This window comes from Caretta caretta, chromosome 3 (assembly GCF_965140235.1).
Source record: "Caretta caretta isolate rCarCar2 chromosome 3, rCarCar1.hap1, whole genome shotgun sequence".
Classification (NCBI taxonomy): domain Eukaryota; kingdom Metazoa; phylum Chordata; order Testudines; family Cheloniidae; genus Caretta; species Caretta caretta.
Window position 1 is genome coordinate 124533307 of NC_134208.1, and position 23239 is coordinate 124556545.

Sequence of the window (23239 nt, forward strand, 5' to 3'; positions counted from 1 at the left end):
CCAGATTTCTTCCCAAAGGGATTTCACAATTTCACCTTAACCAGTGTATTAACTTCATCTTGTTTCCGAAAATCTCATGACTTGTCTGAGGAAGCAATATTGCACTAACTGAACGTTTAATGAACTCTGACCTATCTGGGTAGGAAAAAGCCTTTTCAGCGATCTCCTTTGATTTATTCATTGCTTTTGCGGGGAAGTCTGAAGGGAAAACCATTTCTAACTAGAGCATATTCTGAATTCAGACCCACTAGAACTAGGGTGACCAGATGTCCCATTTTTATAGGGACAGTCCCGTTTTTGGGCACTTTTTCTTATATAGGCACCTATTACCCCCCACCCATCCTGTTTTTTCACAGTTGCTACCTAACTAGAACCAAACATCGGTCCAGAATCAGATATCCTCAGTGTTTATTCTATGAGAAGAAAGTCATTTTCTACAGCATGTTGAAAAGCCTGCCTGTTTCTGTAAGGCTGCTGTGAGGAGCTCAACTCTCAGTTTTAGTCAACATTATTCTGTCAGTACTGGTGCTAAAACAGATGCTCATTTGGAGAGTTCAGTCTTTATTGAACTAAGTGCTCCTCAGTCTTCCGCCTGGGTCTGTTACAACTACTAAGTCCCAAAAGAGTGGGGACATAATCTCAAAGAAGAAATGAAGGTAACTCATCTATAACTGGTTTCAGAGTAATAGCCGTGTTAGTCTGTATTCGCAAAAAGAAAAGGAGTACTTGTGGCACCTTAGAGACTAACCAATTTATTTGGGCATAAGCTTTCGTGAGCTACAGCTCACTTTATCGGATGCATACTGTGATAAATACAGAAGATGTTTTAAACACAGTATGCATCCGATGAAGTGAGCTGTAGCTCACGAAAGCTTATGCTCAAATAAATTGGTTAGTCTCTAAGGTGCCACAAATACTCCTTTTCTTCTTTCATCTATAACTGAAGTTCTGAGTGTTTCTCCCTTTGCCTCTTCCCAGCTACCTACCTTCCTGCAAGTTCTTTCAGAGGGACTTTTGCAAAGCAGAAATAACTGGGGAGGGGCCAGTTTGAAACAAGGATTCTTATAGCCTCAGTCAAAACATTTGGTTCTGGATAAGGTATGTGTGTGCTACCCATGGCGTTACAGCTTTCAAAAGGTTTCAGCATTCACAGTACAAAAATGGTGCATCTGCAAAGACAGTGTACTCAGAGAAGGCTAATGACAAGTGAATAATCTTCCTTCCATCTTTTAGCTGCATCACATCTTCCACTGTAAATAAAGACCGCAGCATTATAATGTGTCAGTTTATTGTACAGTTGGCTTACTGCCAATAATGTAAAACGTATACATACTTCATTTTGTTTGAATAGCTGCCACCAGTTCAAATGGAAGCTTTCTCTGCTGAAAAATGCATGTTTAGTAACTGGCTTTTGGTGAGCATTCATTCATTGTGACTCTCATACTGTTCATAAAAGGAATGCAAATTCAACCCGTGGGAGGGTCATACGCTTCTAACCTTCATGTACATTGGTTCAGGTGACAAAGTTTGCCTAGTTCTGTTTCAAAGAGATATCAGTATAAAGAATGAAATTTTTTTGCTTTAGAGGTCAGGATTAAGGTTATTCTTATGGATTTGTAAGAAGCTCATCTTGCAACTGTCTGCACTGTATATCTAGCTTGAGAATAAATAAGCACACTTAAGTTTCCTGAGCTTCCAATCCTCTAATCGTCATAAGTACAAGTGTTCAATCCTAGTTCTGTACATACACAAAATATGTCTTAGAGAATCTGCACATCCCTCCACACCCATCTCCTTCTCTATCTTTAAGCACCCTTCACTGTCGTAAAGTTTCCATTTAGGTCCACTTCATTAGGAAACAGTAAAAAAGGGATAAACAGGCGATTTTAGGCACACTTAGCAGTTTCTTCATTTTTGTTACAGGAACTCAGATTAATGCTCATGGAACAATTTATTTCTTTAACTTTTTTCTCTGGTTACATTATAATGACAATACTGGGCCCACTTCTGCAGTCAGTGAAGTTCCAAATCTCTCACTGAAGTCAGAGGCTTTTAATCGTGCAAGTTATGCAGGATTGAGCCCTTGAACTTTACATTCATTTTTGTAAAAGAAAAGTTTAAAGAAGATTAAACATATTCCATAACAGATGGTGACAGGTATACAAACATCTCCTAAAGTTTTATTCATACTAAGTCATGAATTACTGAACTTTCTATTCGTACAGCCCTGGGACCCTGCTCCTTTCAGCATTTTGAATACATGAACAAAAGCTTTCCTAAAGAAGGAGACATATTATGCGGCAACTTTATTTTAAGTATGAACTAATATGGTTTTATTAAATATGGGTTATTGTGTGATTATGGTTTATAATAAAATCAATGATCCTTACAATATTTTAGACTTTCTGCTATGTCACTTTGTTACTTTATCAACTAAATAATGCTTATTCCATGTCTATGTATGTTTATACATTGTTATTATGAATTTTGCATTAGTTGAGCTCCAGTTGGAACAGAACTTAGCATCAAATAATATCAAATGTATTTTCCGCTCATGGCTAGCAAATCCACTCCCATTTTGCACATAAACACTTTTTTTCTACAAACAAGAGATACTTTGTACAAGCTCAGTTATATCCAAAATAATTGGGAAAACATCTGATCTGCACAAATAGTGCAACCTTTTTTGCACTTTAAGCACGATTTGTGACCTAATTTATTATTTTGCAACAGTAAACAGTGCATCAAGGCCATTAAGGTTTCTGCCTTATGCTTCTGTCCCCTGTCATGCCTGCTGTTTATCTAAGATTATTTAACACTGATTTGTTATGATATTGATCACTAGTACAAACATGGGCAGACTTCAAAGTTAAAGTTTGTTAGAGAAATGTAAGTACTTAAAAAGACAAATAATTTTAGGAATATCCTTTTCCCCTTTATTGGTTGACTATGTTTGCTAATAACATTTGTCAGAAAAATCTGTGATTTGGTTTTCATTTTAGTGTCTCAATTAAAAAAAAAAAAAAGCTGGACTTAGACTGGATTGCATCTGATGTTGCTAATGTTTCCTGGAAATGGAAAACTGTGATAACAGCCGCTATCTTGGCTCATTTAAAAAAAAAAAATTTACAGCAGCAATTTACAAGTAGTGAAAACTATTTCCAATAGGCTTGCATCATTACTAAAAACGTAAGTCAGTCAAATGTTTCCTTTCCAATCAGATTACTTCTTCCATTCTTTCACCAGGTTGTTGACTATCAGAATTGTTTTTAGCTAAACGATACATTTATTCTAAAAATAAATATTAATTTATGAAGTAAACTAAAATTTAGCCACATATGGAAGACAACACAAATTATAGGTTCTTTCTATTGTTAAAGCAAGAAAATGAGGGTAAGAATTAGGAAGGTATCAGCAGATACAATACCTAGAGAGACCAAGTAAATTTAGACCCAAAATAAAGGTTTTGTTAAAATACATTTTAGAGGAATAGAAAATGTTTCCATGGGTGTGTATGTTTTTGGTGTTTGTTTAATTGCAAACATATCTGGTTTCTCCTTAGATTTAAACTTTCCCCTGCAGTGTTTGCAACTAAATACTGTAGCATTGTAAAAGATAAATGATTGGCCTCAATGGTGAAACGTAAATTAGCCAACCAAGTTTTGCCTTTGGATATGCAACTACAGCTCCTGGTGAAGTCAGTGGGAATTCTGGGAATTAGAGGGTAGAATTTGGCCCCATAGCTTTGTGAAATACTTTCAGTTTGAATAATTAAAGGTGTTTTTAATACAAGGAAAGCAGAACATTAAAAAAATTAACATGTTGGTGTCCCTTTTTATGGTCTCTGCAAAGTAATGATAAAGACAATCATACTTTTTTTTTTTAACTTTAACTTTGTGCCTGATCATTTGGTATATGCAGTTGCTTTCAGAATTACTCCGTTTATGTAGTGGAGACTATTGTCAGTATGCTAAATTAACTGTTTATTTCTGTCATGCGCAAATATAGATTTTATTTATTTGGCGTATGCAATCCAGTCAAGCCAAGCCACAGTGTCCTTATCAATGATATTCAAGGCATGAAGACCTCCAGGAAGTTGAGTCATTTTGCAGTCCTCAGTAATTGGTGTCATGGTTTGTGACTGCCCACACTGACATAGTGGACTGTCGCTAAAATGCCACCAAAATTCTGCTGCAACACAAATTCCATGTCTGGTGTGAAACTGGTTCAGCAGGCTCCATTTTCTTTGCAGTAAATCAAACCCAGGTTGACAATGTCAGCTCCCAGACTACTGCACTGGGCAGCACAGCATGGGGAGGAGGTGACCAGCCCCCTGTGGAGAAAGAAGTGGTTTGGGAGTATTTAGAAAAGCTGGACGAGCACAAGTCCATGGGGCCAGATGCGCTGCATCTGAGGGTGCTAAAGGAGTTGGCGGATGTGATTGCAGAGCCATTGGCCATTATCTTTGAAAACTCACGGCGATCGGGGGAGGTCCCAGACGACTGGAAAAAGGCTAATGTAGTGCCCACCTTTAAAAAAGGGAAGAAGGAGGATCCTTGGAACGGTCAGCCTCACTTCAGTCCCTGGAAAAATCATGGAGCAGGTCCTCAAGGAATCAATTCTGAAGCATTTAGAGGAGAGGAAAGTGATCAGGAACAGTCAGCATGGATTCACCAAGGGCAAGTCATGCATGACTAATCTAATTGCCTTCTATGACGAGATAACTGACTCTGTGGATGAGAGGAAAACAATGGACGTGTTGTTCCTTGACTTTAGCAAAGCTTTTGACACGGTCTCCCATGGTATTCTTGCCAGCAAGTTAAAGAAGTATGGGCTGGATGAATGGACTATAAAGGTGGATAGAAAGCTGGCTAGATTGTCGGGCTCAACGGGTAGTGATCAATGGCTCCATGTCTAGTTGGCAGCCAGTATCAAGTGGAGTGCCCCGAGGGTCGGTCTAGGGCCGGTTTTGTTCAATATCTTCATTAATGATCTGGAAGATGGTGTGGATTGCATCCTCAGCAAGTTTGCAGATGACACTAAACTGAGAGGAGAGGTAGATACACTGGAGGGTAGGGATAGGATACAGAGGGCCCTAGACAAATTAGAGGATTGGGCCAAAAGAAATCTGATGAGGTTCAACAAGGACAAGTGCAGAGTCCTGCACTTAGGACGGAAGAATCCAATGCACTGCTACAGACTAGGGACCAAACGGCTCGGCAGCAGTTCTGCAGAAAAGGACCTAGGAGTTACAGTGGATGAGAAGCTGGATATGAGTCAACAGTGTGCCCTTGTTGCCAAGAAGGCCAATGGCATTTTGGGATGTATAAGTAGGGGCATTGCCAGCAGATCAAGGGATGTGATTGTTCCCCTCTATTCGACATTGGTGAGGCCTCATCTGGAGTAATGTGTCCAGTTTTGGGCCTCATACTACAAGAAGGATGTGGAAAAATTGGAAAACGTCCAGCGGAGGGCAACAAAAATGATTAGGGGACCTGAACACATGAGTTATGAGGAGAGGCTGAGGGAACTGGGATTATTTAGTCTGCAGAAGAGAAGAATGAGGGGGGATTTGATAGCTGCTTTCAACTACCTGAAAGGGGGTTCCGAAGAGGATGGATCTAGACTGTTCTCAGTGGTAGCAGATGACAGAACGAGGAGTAATGGTCTCAAGTTGCAGTGGGGGAGGTTTAGGTTGGATATTAGGAAAAACTTTTTCACTAGGAGGGTGGTGAAACACTGGAATGAGTTACCTAGGGAGGTGGTGGAATCTCCTTCCTTAGTAGTTTTTAAGGTCAGGCTTGACAAAGCCCTGGCTGGGATGATTTAGTTGGGGATTGGTCCTGCTTTGAGCAGGGGGTTGGACTAGATGACCTCCTGAGGTCCCTTCCAACCCTGATATTCTATGATTCTATGAATGAGTGGGGTCTGAGACAAGATAATTATTTTTCTCTTTCTCTGTGGACCATGAAGCTCGCCACGCATCCTCTACCGTAAATCCCTCACTCAGTAAAACTTATCCACAATGGGCGATGTGAGGGCAGATGACTATGTGGTGGATTAAACAAGTCTTTAATTAATGGTAGCTGTGACATATCATGCAATTTCATCACGAGCTTTGCTACGCTTTCCTCTCTGTGAACACTGGGCGGAGCAATATTGCAGTATACTGAATATAGATAATACTTCTTGATATGAGGTTCCTTAGGCATATTAAATGGACTGTATCCAGCTACACAATGATGATTGAAAACAGTCGAGGCCACAAGGTGAAGCAAAAGAGTAATCTAGAATTGCACCCTTTTCATCACATTTGAGATGGCAATGAGGATTGACACCAACTGGTAAAGGGGAGTAGAATTCTGGCAAAAGAATGCAAAATTCACTTCCTTGTGCATCAGTTTCTCCAAATGAAAAAAGGGAAGAATGACACTTACCCTCCATAGTAAAGTGCTTTGAGATCTATGAATGAAAACTATTACATAAGAGCTATGTATTATTGTTATTATTTATTATTGATTTGTTCAAAAATGTCTGCTGGAATCAGCATATCCCAGGATACAAATTTTAAATCCTTTTTTTGTGCATTAGAAATGAAATAGTTGAATGGTCTTTGACTACAGTCTCACGTCTTTGTTATTAAAAAAAAAATGTTTAAGCTCGGAGTAAAGGGCCTGCTTCAAAGTCTCTTCAGATGGCTGTTTGAATCGCATTCTTTTCAACAAGACCTGAGCAGATTTGAAGAATTTAAAATCTTGGGAAGTTGTAATATTCCAAATGCTATGACTTCTCTACCTTTATGGTTGTACAGCCATTCCAGTTTTAATTCATGTCATCCATGAAGTAGGACCTCAGAAACAGTCATTATCAATGGCAAGCTTTAGTACCATTGATTTACACAGAGGTGCTTGAGCACATCCAGCCGATTAAAACACCTTGAATAGAAGGAGACCAGGTCTGCCAAAAGAGAGCGCTAATAAACTAAAAGAATTTCTAGTATACTTTAAGATTCTAAAGAACTCCCAGAGATAAGAGTAGATCAGATCGAATCTTACAAATTGGTTCCCCTCACGACATGGCGACTGCCCTCATATACTCAATCCTTAACACTTTGAGAGAGATTTTGCTTTTCCTTCTTTAGTCTTTGTTCTATTGATTTCATCAACTAAAGCAGGTCTTTCAGTTCACCTTTGAGTATCATATACTGTTGTACATATCATATACTGTTAGGAGGCAGAGAAACTATTTGTTTGATCCAGGAAAGGAATTAAAAAATATTTTCCCAATTCCAGTCTTCTAGACCTGAAATCTTAATATTCCTTCAGTATGCATGTTCTATACAAGTAACAACATTTTCTCTAAGGACAAGATTTCTTGATCCATGCTGAATCTGCCAGACGTTTCACTTTGACATCGTAGTACAACAGTGTGCTTTCTAACACTTCCTTCTTGTTGATTAGTGTTGCAAAGGACAGCTTCTTAAAGAGCATGAATCAGACCCATGTTCACACATCGCATATGCAGCATTTTTGTGGTGGACAACATGGGCTCCCTATACAAGCTAACAGTGAAATAAAGTTAAACCGGAGAAGGGCATACTGAGACTGCTGTAATTCGATAGCAATTTTTTTCCAAGTACTCATCATTATTATGGACTAGATATTTAGCCTTAGGTGTGCTGAGGAAATCAGTCTGGCTCATCCATCTAGTGTTGACAAATGCTGGGGTGGATATTGTCCTGTTAGGTTAATCATTACTTTATTTGTCTGAAAGATTTGCTAATTCCTACAGCTATGTAGGATGGCTATTGTGGTACTTAGCAGAGGACTTCAATGCTGCAGTAACCTTTCTGGTATTGTCATTTATAAGCCATGTCTTGAAATTAGAGTGGACAATGACTGTCTTGAGGATATGAACCTTGCACAGGTTGTGCATGTCTGATGAAATTTTTTTGTAATGATAGTCTGCACATTACTTCAGCTATCCCTTGCATACTATTTCCCTTATCATTGCCTAACCCTAACCTTTACCTGTCAAGACCTGCTTTAGTTGATGAAATCACTAGAACACTACCTTTTAATCAAACCTCCAAGCCATTTAATGTAGGAAATATTTTACACGTCTTTTCCCAGTATTGAATGCTTCTACAAATTCTTCTGCACAGGAAACAGCTGGAACATAAATCCTGTCCCCACCACAACTGAAGTGCATAGTCATCCTCCAGATCTCCCACTTTGTGATATATCACTGTTACTTCAATATTATGGAATTTTGAATGGACTTTTTAAAGACATATGAAAGCTGTTTAAGCTCCTTATCAGAGAGAATGTAGGATTAAAAATTACAGATTTTAGCAAACATTTTGAAAATTGATAATTCCTTTACTTATCTGCCGAGACGTAAGTTCACGGTTCAGGGCTTCCCCTGCTGCAGCTAATGAAATCACAAATACCATCAAGCGCTGTCAGGAATGTTGGCAGTACTGCTCTCTTCATAGATGAAGTGCTACCATCAATCTACGGCCTTTTTTGGTTAGCTAAAAGCATATTTAACCAAAACACCATTTGATTTGTAATGCTTTCTTGCTTTCTTACCATTGCTGATTGACAACCTATTTTGTGTAAATTAAAATAACCTGCTGCAATACCACCTTGCTGTCTTCTACATGATGGCACAGTCCATTATTTCGAACATCATAGCCATTTCCATAGGAGTGAATGCTGGTGTCACAAATGTGTTCTGAAATCACTAATGTAATCAGATAGAGAGAGGTGATTTTTTTTAAAAGGGAGCCATCATCATAATATCTTTCAGATGAGAATACCTGTCTTTACATACCATAATTTTATACAACATTTTGCAAATAAATAAATAAAGCATAAGAGTTTACAAGGTTGATAAAATGTTATACATATAACTGTAACAGAGTGTTAGCAGTTCTCTAGGATCAAATTTTTACCATTAGGATAATTTTTCACGTAACCATTGTTCAGCTGATCTCTGCATGTGTACAGGGCAGCAAAACTTTTACCAGTTTCTCTCTGTAAGAATGACAGAAATCCAGAATCCAGATCCGGCTCTGGGAGTCATTTGGACCCAAATCCAGAAAAACACTTAAGCATGAATGATGCCTAAATTTAAATACGTGAGTAGTCCCATTGAATTAATGTGCTTAAAACTAAGCATGTGGCTAAGTGCCTTGCTGGATTGGGGCCTTGCAGATCTGCACTCTGAAGAACAGGCACTGCAGATACCGCAGCAGTAAAATCTGGCCCACCCTTTTAATGTGCCTTAGTCCTGACCTGAAAGGAACCATTGTCACTAGCAGTGAGAAGTTGTTTCAGTGTCCTTGATAATTGTATCCTTGGCCTGTTTGCTAAACCTGTCAACAAAATGGCTAGATAGTATTATTTGAGATGCTGAATTTTACGATGTAGCTTCTTGTCCACTAATAACTGGAGTGAGGCCACTAACTGATTTCCCATGGACCACCAAACAAGCATCAGCTAGTAACCACTACCAGAGACTATGTATCCTGGCTGGACTAGAGCCCACTGACAATTCTCTAAGCCATCCAGTGTCCTTACCAAGTTATGGTTGTTGTACGTTTTGGAGAATATTCATGCTGAGAGAATCAGATCTTTGGAGATTTCGAAGTGCTGTTTTCCGGCAAATTGTAGTACATTTTTCCCCTTTAAATCTCTCTTAAAATCCCTGGGAGCAGAATTATCCATCACTATTTTTCATTTTTAAAACTTTTGTGCAGCAGTTTACACTGGGCTCTTTACATTAGCTAATATGCTGTTTATACACAAATAAACATCACAGCCACTTCTCAACCTGCTCCATATTAGAGAAGGCTGCAACAGTTGTTCTGTCTATGGGCTAGAATAATGTGTCCTCTTGACATTGACTTAATTTAACACATTTTTCAGGGAGTAGAAGTAGATTGAGTGGTGCGTTGTGCTCCAAATATATCTCTTTGGCCAAGTGACACCCCCTCTTTGAGCTCCACTATCTGAAACACTGTAGGCATATGGATCTGGTGTTTAGCATGGAACAATCCCAAAAAAGCATCCACTAAGGATTTCATACCACAACAGACCCTAGCTTTTCAGAGATAAGCATTTATATATCAGGCAATTGAGTTTTGTCCCAACTATCACTATGAAATAAAGCTGTAATGGTCTTAAGATGTTACTGGCTAGCTATGGGAATCTGCAGAGACAAAGCCTGTGGATGTTAATAAAATTTGTTTTCTGTATTTTTAAAATCCAGAATAGCACCGAGATACTAAGATAATGGGCACATTACAAATAGATTTTAGACCATATTGACAACTTCAATGGGAAGGATGGATGGATGATGAATGGATCGATAGAATTTCATATATTTAAATCCTGCAACATTATATGTCACAGGATAAAGATTGCAGTGAAGTTATGGTCATTGACCAGCAATTCTATTTAGCTATGTCATGTTTTCAGAAAGCTACAAGGAAAACTCTAACATAATGTTGTATTTTGTTTTTATTAACCAGTTAATTCAGGAGATGGTATTGACTACAGCCAGCAGAAGCGTGAAAATATTGGAGATTTGATTCAAGAGACACTGGAAGCCTTTGAGCGCTATGGTGGAGAAGATGCTTATATAAACATTAAATACATGGTCCCTACCTATCAATCGTGCTTGTTAAACTAACAGATAGGACAGTTGTGTCAACAGGGGTGATTCCATTTGTATTCTCAAAGGCTACATCCAATTCTGTATAATATCTTGTTATTCACGCTTTCTTTCTCTACAGCTGCTAAAGTAGTGGCTTCTGGACCATTAGACTAGTACTATTGTGAACAAGTCTTTCCAATACATAAATAGTGCCTGTTCCTTAGATTACAATGATGTACTGTGCTTATTTGTTCTGCGAAAGAATTACTTCTTTATAACAGAGCTGACTGGAGCAGGAGTCAGAGTTAAACCTTCAGTTGTATAGACAATAAAACCATAATTTTCATACGCAATTCAGTAATTGCTGTTCTGTGTCCGCTTGCTGTGGGGGTGATGTCAGGGGTTGTAACAAGAAGAGTTTATGCTGACTGCTTAATAGGTGTTTGTCATGGAAAAGAAAGTTCAGCAATGCCTCTCCAGCAGCTGTGCAAAATTATGTACTCTGACATACAATAAAACTGTTGAATGTATATACCAATTACAGTAGGAAACTTTATACAGTCCATTATAAACCCCTGTGATAAAAAATAATTAATGTTTCTTCCTCACTCATGATATGGGTTTCCAGGTGTTTCCCTTTTTATGTAGTTTGGGTTCTTATTTAGGAAAATATAGCATGTGAGAGTAGTTTTACAAAACAAAATCTCAGATTTATCAGCTGGGGTAAGGTGAATATGTATTACACAGTCCCAAAACAAAGTGCTATATTCGCCAAACATTGCACAGTCATTTATGTAAAAAGAACACTAGTATTTTTCATAGCTCTTAAAAGCATTTTTTAATTGTTTATAGTGTATAATTGTTCATAAGTTTCCTCACTAAATAAGTTGTTGTCACCCTTGCATCCCCGTAGCAGGTTGTTTTCATAGCCTTGCATGTAAGTGAGGCTTTTGAAATTGATTTTCTTAAATACATATATAGAAAGTACACCAATAAAGAATTACATGAACTTCAGTATTGCCACACCCACTCATGCAAAAATCCTGAGGTTGTTTTTGTTGCTGTTGTTGGGGGGGAGGGTTGATTACAAATGTTGGGCTCATTGTGTTTGTCTTCTAGTTTCTGATCTTTTAAGCTGCACCTGGGTCACATTTTCAAGCTTGTCTATGTAAACATGAGAGCTAGAAACTTACTTTTTCAATGAAAGCTGAGATTCTAATGAATCTGGGCGCTTGGGCTTTGAGAAAAACATCACTATAGTGATGATAAAATCATGGAAGTTGGGAACACAGGAACTTTAAAAATTAGACCATTTTGGAAAATCATTTTAGTAAGGTAAATCAAATTGTAGGGCTGCCAACCCTGAAAAATGTACCTTTAAGCATGACAGGCAGTGTGTTTCTGGGCAATTATAGCATAACTCAAAGTGCTTTATAAAGCACAAGACCAAAGGCCAAGGGATTTAAAGCACTTCAGTAATGGTATGACTTTCAAATACACTCCCTAGTTGGTTTACTGCTATCACGAGATGGAATTTATACATAAAAAAATGGAAAATTGAGCTCCTACATTCACCGGTTCGTATAGATGCAGTCACTGACATACAGCTAGCCTAGTGACAATTTCTAATTGAATATAATTATCAAACAGCCTCAGCTGATATAAATAAGCACAGCTTCAGTGAGGCCAGTTAGCTACATGGATTTAGATCAGGTCAACAGTAAAGCTTTTTTACCTCAAGTTTATTGCCAGTTAGCTCAAAGGAGGTAAAAGTTGTAAAGGCTGGTGTAGACTGCAAGGTAAACCACAATCCCTTTGTATTCTGGAACAAATATTTGGGGAGTGTCCAGATAACTTGAGTTAGTTAACAGTGCTGGAAGGTAAATTGGCAATCAATTAACTCAAGGTAAAAAAAATGACTAATGTAGAAAAGACCCAGCTGTGGAGCTGGCTTTTTACCTACATACCTCTCTGAGACAAGGATTGACTGGATAAGTCTTTCACAGGTAGACCTGATCCACCTGGGATGGATGACCCCTCTATATGCACTTAAAACTGAACAGGTTGTTGAGCGCCTAAAAATTTGTGGTGTGGGTTTAAATGGTGCTAAAAGAACTCAATTCCTATGGCTAGATTCAAGCATAAACATTATTGGTCCCTGTCTATGGCCCCCAACTCCTGGAGTCATGTGATTACATCAGACTCTCTGCTTTCATTTTTTAAAAAAGGTAAGTTTCTAGTTTTCATGCTTGTGAAGATAACATTGAAACATGTGACTTGTGTAGCGACTACTAGCTGAGACAACTGAAATCGTAGCTCTGACAGAACTGCCTCAGGTATTGCAGAGGCTGTAAACTGCCAGACCTATTGCTCTGGACCTCCTGCAAACCCTGCTCCTTCCTCCCCCCCCCCCCCCCCAGCAATAGGCTTTCTGCATGTGGCAGGAGAAGTGGACTGTGAGGGACCCCATGGGGAAAGACCTCTCCCCAGCAATCTCTGCTCCCTGTGGGCAGGGGAACTCTGATTCCTGTCCTAGGGAAAGAAGGGGGTCCCAGGCCTCTGCCATGCTAGGTCACACCCTGAAGCCAGACTGGCTTCCTTGTCAGTTTCTCTCATGCTTTCAATGCCCTAATACAGGGGCATTGTTTGCACTAGGTGTGAGCAATCTGTGCTTTCAGAGAGTGAAAAAATGTTTTTAAATATTAAGTTCAAGTTTAACGCTGTGTTGAATGTCCCCTTATGGGTCTAATTTGATCATTCAGTATATAATCCTACAGCTACTTAATTTAAAAAAAATTCTAGGAGCAAGCTAGACAGCTTGCAGACTGTTTGGAGTATGTAGTACTTAAGGATCCTGTTTATAAAACTATTTGCACTTGAGAAAAAACACAGTTGGTGTTTAAAGTATAAATCAGCATCAGAACGTTTCAAATTTGTGTTCAAGCCACTGGAACATTTAAACTTCCCCATTCTAAACAGAAATGTCTGAACTAAGTCAGCTCAGAAGGCTTGCAGGTCAAGTGAGCCTTCAATTCCTGTTTCTCACAGGGGGGAGGGGAGAGAAGATGCTGCACAAGTTTCTGTGACGAGCCCCTCATATAAAGCCTAAAGCCTCAAGTTGTAGAAGAATTGGCGCACTCACTAGACAGGAACTTGTAAGTGATCAGAGGCAATTCTAGCTTGACCAATGCAATAAACGTTCTTCAGGCCATACTGCAGTGTGCTGCAGTTTGTCTATGGAGGCCTCGCTTGGCACACACAAGCAAGAGAAAATTTTAGACCTCAAAATAAAACGCTGTGGTCTTGCTAACCATAGCGTGTTGGAACAACTAATAAAACCTATGAAATGGGAACTAATCCTGGTACCGTAAACACTGAGAGTGATGCAAAATCACCTTACCATGGCTCGGTGGAGAAGCACACGTAGGGAAGGATTAATTATCTTGGTTGGGGTGGGAAATGGGGTGAACAGGAGCACATGGAAAAACAGGAAAAAACTGTGGCTCTGTTTGTAATCCGATTCTAATGACGCTGGTGCTTATAACAATCACTTATTGCCTGGTTTGAAATAGAACATAGTATGGCTTTTAGCACACTGATATAGCAAGACATGACCTGTCTCAATGTCAACCATGCCAGTGTTCCGATGCCAATTGTATGAACAAGCCATCATTAAGGTTGAGGTGGCTGGACAGGGAGGGTGATAATCTGCAGGCCAGTATGCTTGTCCCCACACATCCCTTCGTCTGTTCTATGCCACAGGGGAAGGAAAGGCACCCCATGTTCAGGGCTTGTCTACAAGCAGGTTTTTGCACCGCTATGCCGCTCTTCATTTAGAAGCCGATAAAGGTAATGTGGTGCAATGCCCTAATGTGAAGGCCGAGATATCCGTATGAAAGGTGCTTCTACTGGTATAGCTTACTTGCATGCATGTACAGGAATAAGCTATAACAGTAGAAGCACCTTTTATACCAGTAGAACTGCATTCAGACGGGGGGCTTGTAATAACTGAGCAATTCCTGTATAAAAAAATCTCCCAGCAGTGAACTAGTTAAAATCAGGACCAAAACTGTGTTGCTCACATCTCAACAATAGACCTGGAGAACAAGGGGAAAGGCCAGATAAGTGGTGTGATCCACACCGTCTGTGCATAGTCCTCACCACCCCAAAGTCCTGGGGTCCCTGGCCCTTGGGAAGCCAGCATGGTGGGACTGCCCTGGCACCAGGGACCCTGGAAGCCTGCCACAGGACACCCAAGCTCCTACCTCTTCAGCATCTGCAGTGAGCCTAGAAGCCAGAAAGGCCCAGCTTCAACCAGGATTCTCAGGGCTTCTAGACACCCTGCCCTGGAACTGTCAGCCAAGCCCTGGCTAGAACTGGAGCTCCCAGGCATCCAGCTTTGTGGCAGCTGGGAACCTGGAAGCCCTGGTGTCCTCAGGTAGCCTGTATAGTGGCAGCTACCCAGAGCTTTGAACCCTGTAAGCCTAGGTTCAGCAGCCCACCAGGTGAGATCGCAGGAAACCAGGCAGGCTTCTGGCTCAACCCTGCCTGTGGTTTCAGAGGTTGTCAACTAGAAACGTTTCTGCAAAACATCTTTGCCTCAACAAATTGGAATTTTCCAATGAAAGTCATTTTCATCTGGAAATTCCCAGCCAATGCTAGTTGGGACCCAGCACAGTTTTGAGTGATGTGGCCAGGTGGTGATGAGGTTGTTCCATGCAACTTGTTCCCATAAAAACCCACCCTAACTTGCATACTAAGATGTGACATTAGTTAGTGATGGCCCTGGCTTTAAATCTGTGGGACAATGACTTGAACACCTGGTCCTCCCATCCAGACAGCAACCGCCAAGTTACAACAAGAAAAGGGTAACTCTGCTTAACCCCTCCCAATACATAATCTTCCAAAAAGAAGAATCAGGCCACAGTCTCTCCTCTCCCCTGGCCTATCCGCAATGACTTAGCTTCTCCTCAGCTCCCTGTCAAGTGTTAGCCCCCAAACCTCTGGGCTTGGCCCGTGTCTCTCTCAATGCTCCATGCACTGGGCCTCCGCTGTGCTGCACTGAACCAAACAGCAAATGGAGAGGATGGAAGAAGGGGCACTGACCAGCAGCCATGAAAGTGATTGGCTGTAGGGGGGAAAACTATAGAGGCAAAGGCTTTTCCTCCACAGTTTTCACTGTATGGTGAGAGCATTGGGAGATGGTTGGTGCTGCAGAGCTGCTTCTGCCTTAACTAACGCCAGGACACTTCTGCAAGACTTGCCTGCTGTCATTTCTACCACAACGAAGGCCTAGACGTGCCTGGGGACAAGGGAGCAATAGCAGCTGTTTCCCTGAGATATAGGGACTGGAATGAACATGATGAGGTGAGCAGCACTTTGCAGTAATGGCCCAAATATCATGAGTGGAGCTGTTCTGAGCCACACTGGGCCCTTTGGGGTTATAAATCTCATACCCCTCAGTGCTGCCATAAATCTCTCCCAACAAAAGGGACAGGGCATTAAATTGTCCTAGTGTTGCAGTAAGTTTGTCTTCCCATGGTCGGGAACAACTTGGCCCATGGAATCCTCGCAAACAGAGTGAGGAACATGCATCTCTATGTTGGTGTTTAGCTCATCTCTGCCATATTCAGATTTGGCCTCCAAGTCCTAATCTCGCGCCTACACTAGATCCCTAAACAATGTTATGGTCAAGCTTCAGAGACCTCCAGTATCCTGTTATGTAGCCAGGTGATGGGATACCATTTATTGAGCAGCTAGCCAATGGTATTTGACACATGCACTGATTAAGTGATGCAGTGCATGTTGATGAGTGTGTCCTTTTGTAGCAAATCACTTGTGTTCGTGGGTTGCCTGAGGTGTTTTCTTCTTTTCAGTTTTCTCTCAGAAATGTTTTCTGGATGGTGGTTTATTCACTCGACCCTTCCACCACTGATGACTGAAATTCCTACTCTGGCATGAAACGGATTTTTTTTTTTAAATATTGCTTGTGTTTCATCATTTAGCATCGGGTTGGGGGGGGTGTCTTTTTTCCTTTTCTAATCAAGATTATTTACCCTTATATGCTATTGTACAGAGTTTCAATATAAATATAGGGGTTGTAAAGACTAGTCCCTGCTAGTTATATTCTTGTAATAGTTTTAGTTTGATAGTGGGCGAGATATACCTAAGAGCCTACCCTAGAACACCTTTAATAAAAAGGTGACTAGAAGGTCCCACACTTGGCTGCTGCTGTAGCCTGAGCTCATTGCACATGCCAAAAGCTCCTTGAATCCCTCCGCCCATTTACAATCCCTTCCCCCACACAAGCTCCCTTTATCCCTCTCTATTTCAGGGACTCCTTGTAACCCACCATACTCCCATCATCTCCCTTATACCAGGAACTTTGTGCACTCTGTTCCACACCCCTCCCCGCTGCCACTTTCCCACACTAGCAGGGACTCTGTGTACTCCCCTTGCCAACCCCCCCCATGCTAGGAGCTGTGGCCTGCATGTCCCTCTTTCCCCACAACACTATACCCCATTTTCCCCTGCCCCATGCCAGGGATTCTGAGTGCCCACTTTCCCCTGACATTTTTTATTCTTCTTTCTGACTGGAAAATAAGTCCTTGAGTGTAACAACATTTTAAACTGCATGGGGATAACGGGCAGACCTGAGATGGGGGCTATCGTTATGCTGGGAGACAGATATTAATGGATGCCATCAATCTGTAACAATTCTTTGAGCTATAAACATTACAGCAGTAGTAGGAGCTGAAGGGTCTGCTAACCCAATGAAAGGGCTCTCTGTGCATGTCTCCCTGTTTTAGTTGTCCTGTTTTCACCACAAGCAATAGGATTCTGCCCTTTCATGCATAGAACATTCCCTGACTCCCCCCCCTCCTTTTTTTTTTTTTTTTACACGCACTTGATTAGAAGTGGCATTCAAAAGTTATATTACAGGCAAGCAGAGGAACACCTTCAAGTTGAATGGAGGGCCTTGCTTTGCTCTGCCAATAATAGAAGAAATTCTTTAAATATATTCTTCATTTTCTCCTTGTGGGCTGGATCCTGCTCCTGTTGGTCACTGTCAATTACCTTAGATTTCAATGGCATCTGGACTGTCCTCTTTCCTCATTTTCTGTGAGCTGGAGAGATGTTTTTGTGAATTGTAATTGTGATCTCCAGCCTCGGGAACCTAGGCAGCAGGCAAAGATTCTGGAGAGTGAAATCTATGAAGTCACCTACAGAACCATTATATGAAATTCTCTGGCATGTGGTGGGCTGCTCAGGGCAATTACTTTCATGCTGCCATTAACAGCAATTGGAAGGCTAAATTTTCCCCTCCTCTTAGGAAAATAAAACTTTCACAGAGTTGAAAAATGAGTAATAGATGTATCTAGGAAAAATAAAACTTAACTCAATTATTGCAAAGCCAATGGTAAAACCTATATCTTTTCTAAAGTACTCTTGGAAAAAAGCTTGGAAGTCTTACTGTTCAATTCAACATTTCAGTGTTTGATTTCATTTCTCAGCTATTCGCTCTAAGAACTCAGTGCCTGAAACTTTTTTTAATAACGCTGAATCATTTGTGGCTGCTACAAAAGTAGAAATTGCTACTCTACTGCCTCAAGAATTGAAGTGAAGGGAACATCTGCTCTCAACTTCTTGCATCCAATTATTGCTTGCTATGCGTTATTACTTATGTGAGTAATGTGACTAAAGCTTTTTCCTGCCAATGTGCAGTACTTTGGCCTAAAATATGCTTGGCTTAGTTAAAACCAACCTACAGCTAAAACTATGTCCGTATATAATCAAGCCCACATGTAGTTTGATGCAATTAAGTGCACAATAAGAGCATTCTAAAAGATTACTTTTAAAAGGCCTTTTGTCCATTTCCCCCCATCTGACTTGGGTGTACAAGCATGTAAAAATGCAAGTCAGAAAAAAAATCCATGAAGAATTGTATTGACATAAAGGGGTGTGTGTATTCAACAGCAGAGAAATAAGGTGTGTGGGGTGGAGGGGTTGTTAGAGTTCTGATAGAAATCCCACCTACACATATGCATTTAAAGAATGTTTCCAGTGAAGAAGGAAAAACCCACTGAAAAACATTCCAGAAGAGTGAACTTTTTTATAAAAAACACAAAACAAAACCACACACACACTAGTGTTGTGATGGCTCTTTGTTTGGAGAAAGACAAGAATCAAGCTAGCTGTGCAGGAGACAGACATTATTTCCCCCTCCTTTTAAAGTGCATCAAATATTCCCAACCAACTTAACTGACTGAAAAGTATCTGGAAAATAAAGCCCTTGAACTTGAATGCTGAGCAGCCCAACAATGTCACGTGTACAGCAAAGGCCACATATCTCACAAAATACCACAACATTTCACAAAGGAGGCTTAAGAGCTCCAGCTGAATAAAGCTTTCTCTGTGAAATATCTTTATGGATCTACAAAGCAGTTAAACCCTCTTGGGGGTGGGGGGGAGAAATGTGTACATCTTATAGCGTGACAGCAACAAGTGTAACTACCACAGAGGTCTCATTAATAAGGGTTCTCCCTTATCAGTAGAAGGAAAAAATAAATCCTCATTTCAGAAAAGGAAATTAAACTACTAAATTCCAGCTGTTTTTAAATCCTAAGTATATTTTTAAAAAACCCAAAACATCCTCCGAGGCTCTGATGGCCTTGAAGGACCAGATCCTGACTACTTAAGCGACTGGGAGACACTATCAGTGCCTAAATATACTAGTTAGGACTCCTTTTTATTATCCATTTTAATTTAGCTAGTACATTATTATTTGCAGTGGTCTGCACTGTAGCACGAGTGTAACTAAAGGACAAATAGGAGTTATTTTTTTAATAAAAGCAAACACTGAATCTTCTATTTCCAGCCTTTTTAATGAGTATTTCTCAGCTCCCTAGAAGATGTTTGTATCTCCTCTATTCACCAGTTCCCCTTCATGCCCACAAATATTTCCAACTTTTTATTACCAGCATGTAGTGTCTAGCTGCCTTTTCATGTCTCCCACAGCCGCCTTAGATTTTTTTTTTTCTAGAGCTTTCACTCACTCATGGTTTTTATAACCTGATCAATAGAAGGCAGTTGTACAAACAGCATTTTTTAATTTCCAGGGAGCTACATGAAGAGACGAAGGTGAGGGACAGCCATGGCTCAATCCAATATTAGGTTTAATTTTGCTTATTTTCAGTTTCTCATGAAAATTTAAGTACATCTCTTAAATTATGTACAGCCATTTCATTTGCTCTGCTTAATGGTTCTGAAATAACTTTTGTCTAGATTTCCATCCAGAGGAGTGAGAGTTGTTCATCTGAGGCATATTGCTTCCTGATGCACTCAGGATGGGATGTTAGATTAGTCTGGACTCCTCTTCTCTAGAGGGAAAAGCACTGACTGCAGGCCTGAGCTAGCTAAGCAGGAGGAGGCTGCAGGAAATTAGGAAGAAACAAAAGAGGGGTCCAGGAGTCAACCCCCCTCCCCTACCCCTGAAATGTTTGAAATACTTGGTGCAATTGCCTGCATTTCAGATCATTTACAAATGTTTCCGAACAAAATGTTGATTGGGGAGGGGGAGGAAAAAAGGAATCTGTATTCTGTAGTCATCTAACTTATCAAGTTGGGCTCCATTAAAATACCAAGTGCTCCCAAACTCCAACTAAACCTCAGGGTCCTAAACACCACCCCATTTCACATAACAGATGTTCCAATTTTACCGGGACAGTCCAGCTGTGGGGCTGTATCTTTTATAGGCACCTAAACCCCCACCCATCCCAATTTTTCACATGCGCTATCTGGTCATCCTAGTCCATGTGGACAGACACATACAGGGCCTGACTTCTCAAAGGGGCTGGGGAGCTACAGCACCTTGGAAAGAATCAGGCTCTCCATGTTTCAAATTGAGGCACCAGAACTTAGGTAACAGGTCTGAAAATGTGGCTGTATATTTGTAACAACAAATTGTATTTAAGGCACATCCTGCTTCCTGTTTGTTGAGCTAAACAACTCGGAGCTTAAGGCACTTGTGTGGGAAATGTATTATTATAATAATAATCATCACCTCATTGTCTCAAAGGCAGGAGTTCATTGCAAAGGTAATGGGATAAAATGACCTTTTCTATAATCTGAAAATGCTTCATTGCTGACAATGGGTGTAGTGGTGCTGAGCACACTGTCACCTTGTCTACCCTAAGGACATTTTTTGAACCAGCTTTAGCATCACTGGAAGTCTGTTGGCTGCCAACGCTATTTTCGGTCCCAAACTGATCAGACTTGCTCTGAGCAGGATTAGATGTCAGTGCTGAAAACTGTCTACACTAAGGCTCCCTGTGTTACTAACACTGATTCAGCTGATATTCAGCTAATATTAGTTCAGAACAGCCATACTGGGTCAGCCCAAAGGTCTATCTAGCCGAGTATCCTGTCTTCTGACAGTGGCCAGTGCCAGGTGCTCCAGAGGGAATGAACAGAACAGATAATCATCAAGTGATTCAACCCCTGTCACCCATTCCCAGCTTCTGGCAAGCAGAGGCTAGGGACACCATCCCTGCCCATCCTGGTTAATAGCTATTGATGGACCTATCCTCCATGAATTTGTCTAGTTCTTTTTTTGAACCTTTTTATAGTCTGACTTTTTTTTTTTTTTTTTACGCAAATGCTCTTAGAGCAAACAAGGCCTGCAAGCATAGCCATTTGAGAAACAGGAGCTAAAAGAGCAGGCTTTAACCTTGGACGCTGAATGTGGTTTATCCTGTGCAGATACACCCATTGCTGATACTGGTGGTTAGCTACAGATAATTTTCACAATTTAGACAAGGGGCAAAACAATGACAGATGACTTGGCACTGCCTAAGTGGCTGGAGGCAACATACCAGCCCAACGTCCAGGGCCATTTAGCCTACATGAATGTAATGATTTGAGTGACACGCCATGTACACATTCTTTACAAAGGACTTTTCTGTTATCGGGATAGGGAAAGACACGAGGGCTGTGTCTACATGTGCCTTTTTTCTCTAAAGTTTCCAACTTCTGCTAGCACCAGTGCAGTGCCACGATCAGTAGTGACCGTGAGTGGGCTAGAGGAGACGAGTGCCATGTCCTCTAATCCTGCCTAGATATGGTGCCTAAAATGCTGCTACCTGTTTGTGTCTACACTAGAGTTCCTGCTCTTGCTACCAGTGTGGGAAACATTAGGAATAGTTTCCTAACCTAGACCAGGCCAGAGATGCAGCAGTTGGAAGCAATCCCCAAGAGAGATAGTAACCAGAGTAGTAGTTTGAACACGGAAGAACGTTTTGCTGGAGCCCTGAAGTGTGATTAACTATGTGTACGCAAAAAGAAAAGGAGGACTTGTGGCATCTTAGAGACTAACCAATGTATTTGAGCATGAGCTTTCGTGAGCTACAGCTCACTTCATCGGATGCACACTGTGTAAGCTTTCACTGCTGCTTGTGCTCTTTTCTCCAACTTTGCTCAAGGCAAGGATAGGAACTACATGTACACTCTAAATAAAATTAGCCTGGGAAAGAATATCAGAGGTCGGCGTCCACTCATTTCTATCGTCCTCCCAAAGTCCAGACTCTACTTCACTGTCTGGAAGCGGAGCTATTCATTTTTAAAAATTGTACTCCTGTAGCTCCTTCCATCTAAGGCACTCAAAACACTTTATCAACACTAAGCAGCTAAGCCTCATAACACACCAGCAAGGGAGGGAGACGTTATTACTCCCGAGTAAACACAAGTTAGGCCTTGTCTACATTACTGGAGTAAGTTGCTGTCAAGGTTCCTCCCCCACTCTGAACTCTAGGGTACAGATGTGGGGACCTGCATGAAAAAACCCCCTAAGCTTATCTTTACCAGCTTAGGTCAAAACTTCCCCAAGGTACAAAATATTACACCCGTTATCCTTGGAATGGCCGCTACCACCACCAAACTAATACTGGTTACTGGGGAAGAGCTGTTTGGACGCGTCTTTCCCCCCAAAATACTTCCCAAAACCTTGCACCCCACTTCCTGGACAAGGTTTGGTAAAAAGCCTCACCAATTTGCCTAGGTGACTACAGACCCAGACCCTTGGATCTTAAGAACAATGAACAATCCTCCCAACACTTGCACCCCCCCTTTCCTGGGAAATGTTGGATAAAAAGCCTCACCAATTTGCATAGGTGACCACAGACCCAAACCCTTGGATCTGAGAACAATGAAAAAGCATTCAGTTTTTACAAGAAGACTTTTAATAAAAAATAGAAGTAAACAGAAATAAAGAAATCCCCCCTGTAAAATCAGGATGGTAGATATCTTACAGGGTAATTAGATTCAAAAACATAGAGAACCCCTCTAGGCAAAACCTTAAGTTACAAAAAAGATGCACAGACAGAAATAGTTATTCTATTCAGCACAATGCTTTTCTCAGCCATTTAAAGGAATCATAATCTAACACATACCTAGCTAGATTACTTACTAAAAGTTCTAAGACTCCATTCCTGTTCTGTCTCTGGCAAGAGCAGCATACAGACAGACACAGACCCTTTGTTCCTCTCCCTCCTCCCAGCTTTTGAAAGTATCTTGTCTC

At 40.8% G+C, this 23239-nt stretch overlaps 1 protein-coding gene and 1 long non-coding RNA gene across 7 annotated transcripts in view; one reads left to right on the forward strand and one right to left on the reverse strand.

The window, feature by feature from the left end:
* PACRG (parkin coregulated) overlaps positions 1-11018 on the forward strand; it is a 494910-nt gene extending 483892 nt beyond the window's left edge. For 5 of the 6 annotated variants that reach the window (XM_048844071.2, XM_048844070.2, XM_048844074.2 and 2 more), the window contains one exon: positions 10541-11018. In XM_048844071.2, coding sequence (XP_048700028.1) covers positions 10541-10701 — 161 coding nt within the window. In that variant the 3' untranslated portion in view covers positions 10702-11018. The remainder of the gene's footprint in view (positions 1-10540) is intronic. The other variant, XM_048844073.2, reaches the window with a different exon arrangement.
* The window catches only part of LOC142071586 (uncharacterized), a 62170-nt gene that overhangs the window by 2850 nt on the left and 36081 nt on the right, over positions 1-23239 (reverse strand). The gene's annotated exons all lie outside the window — the stretch shown is intronic.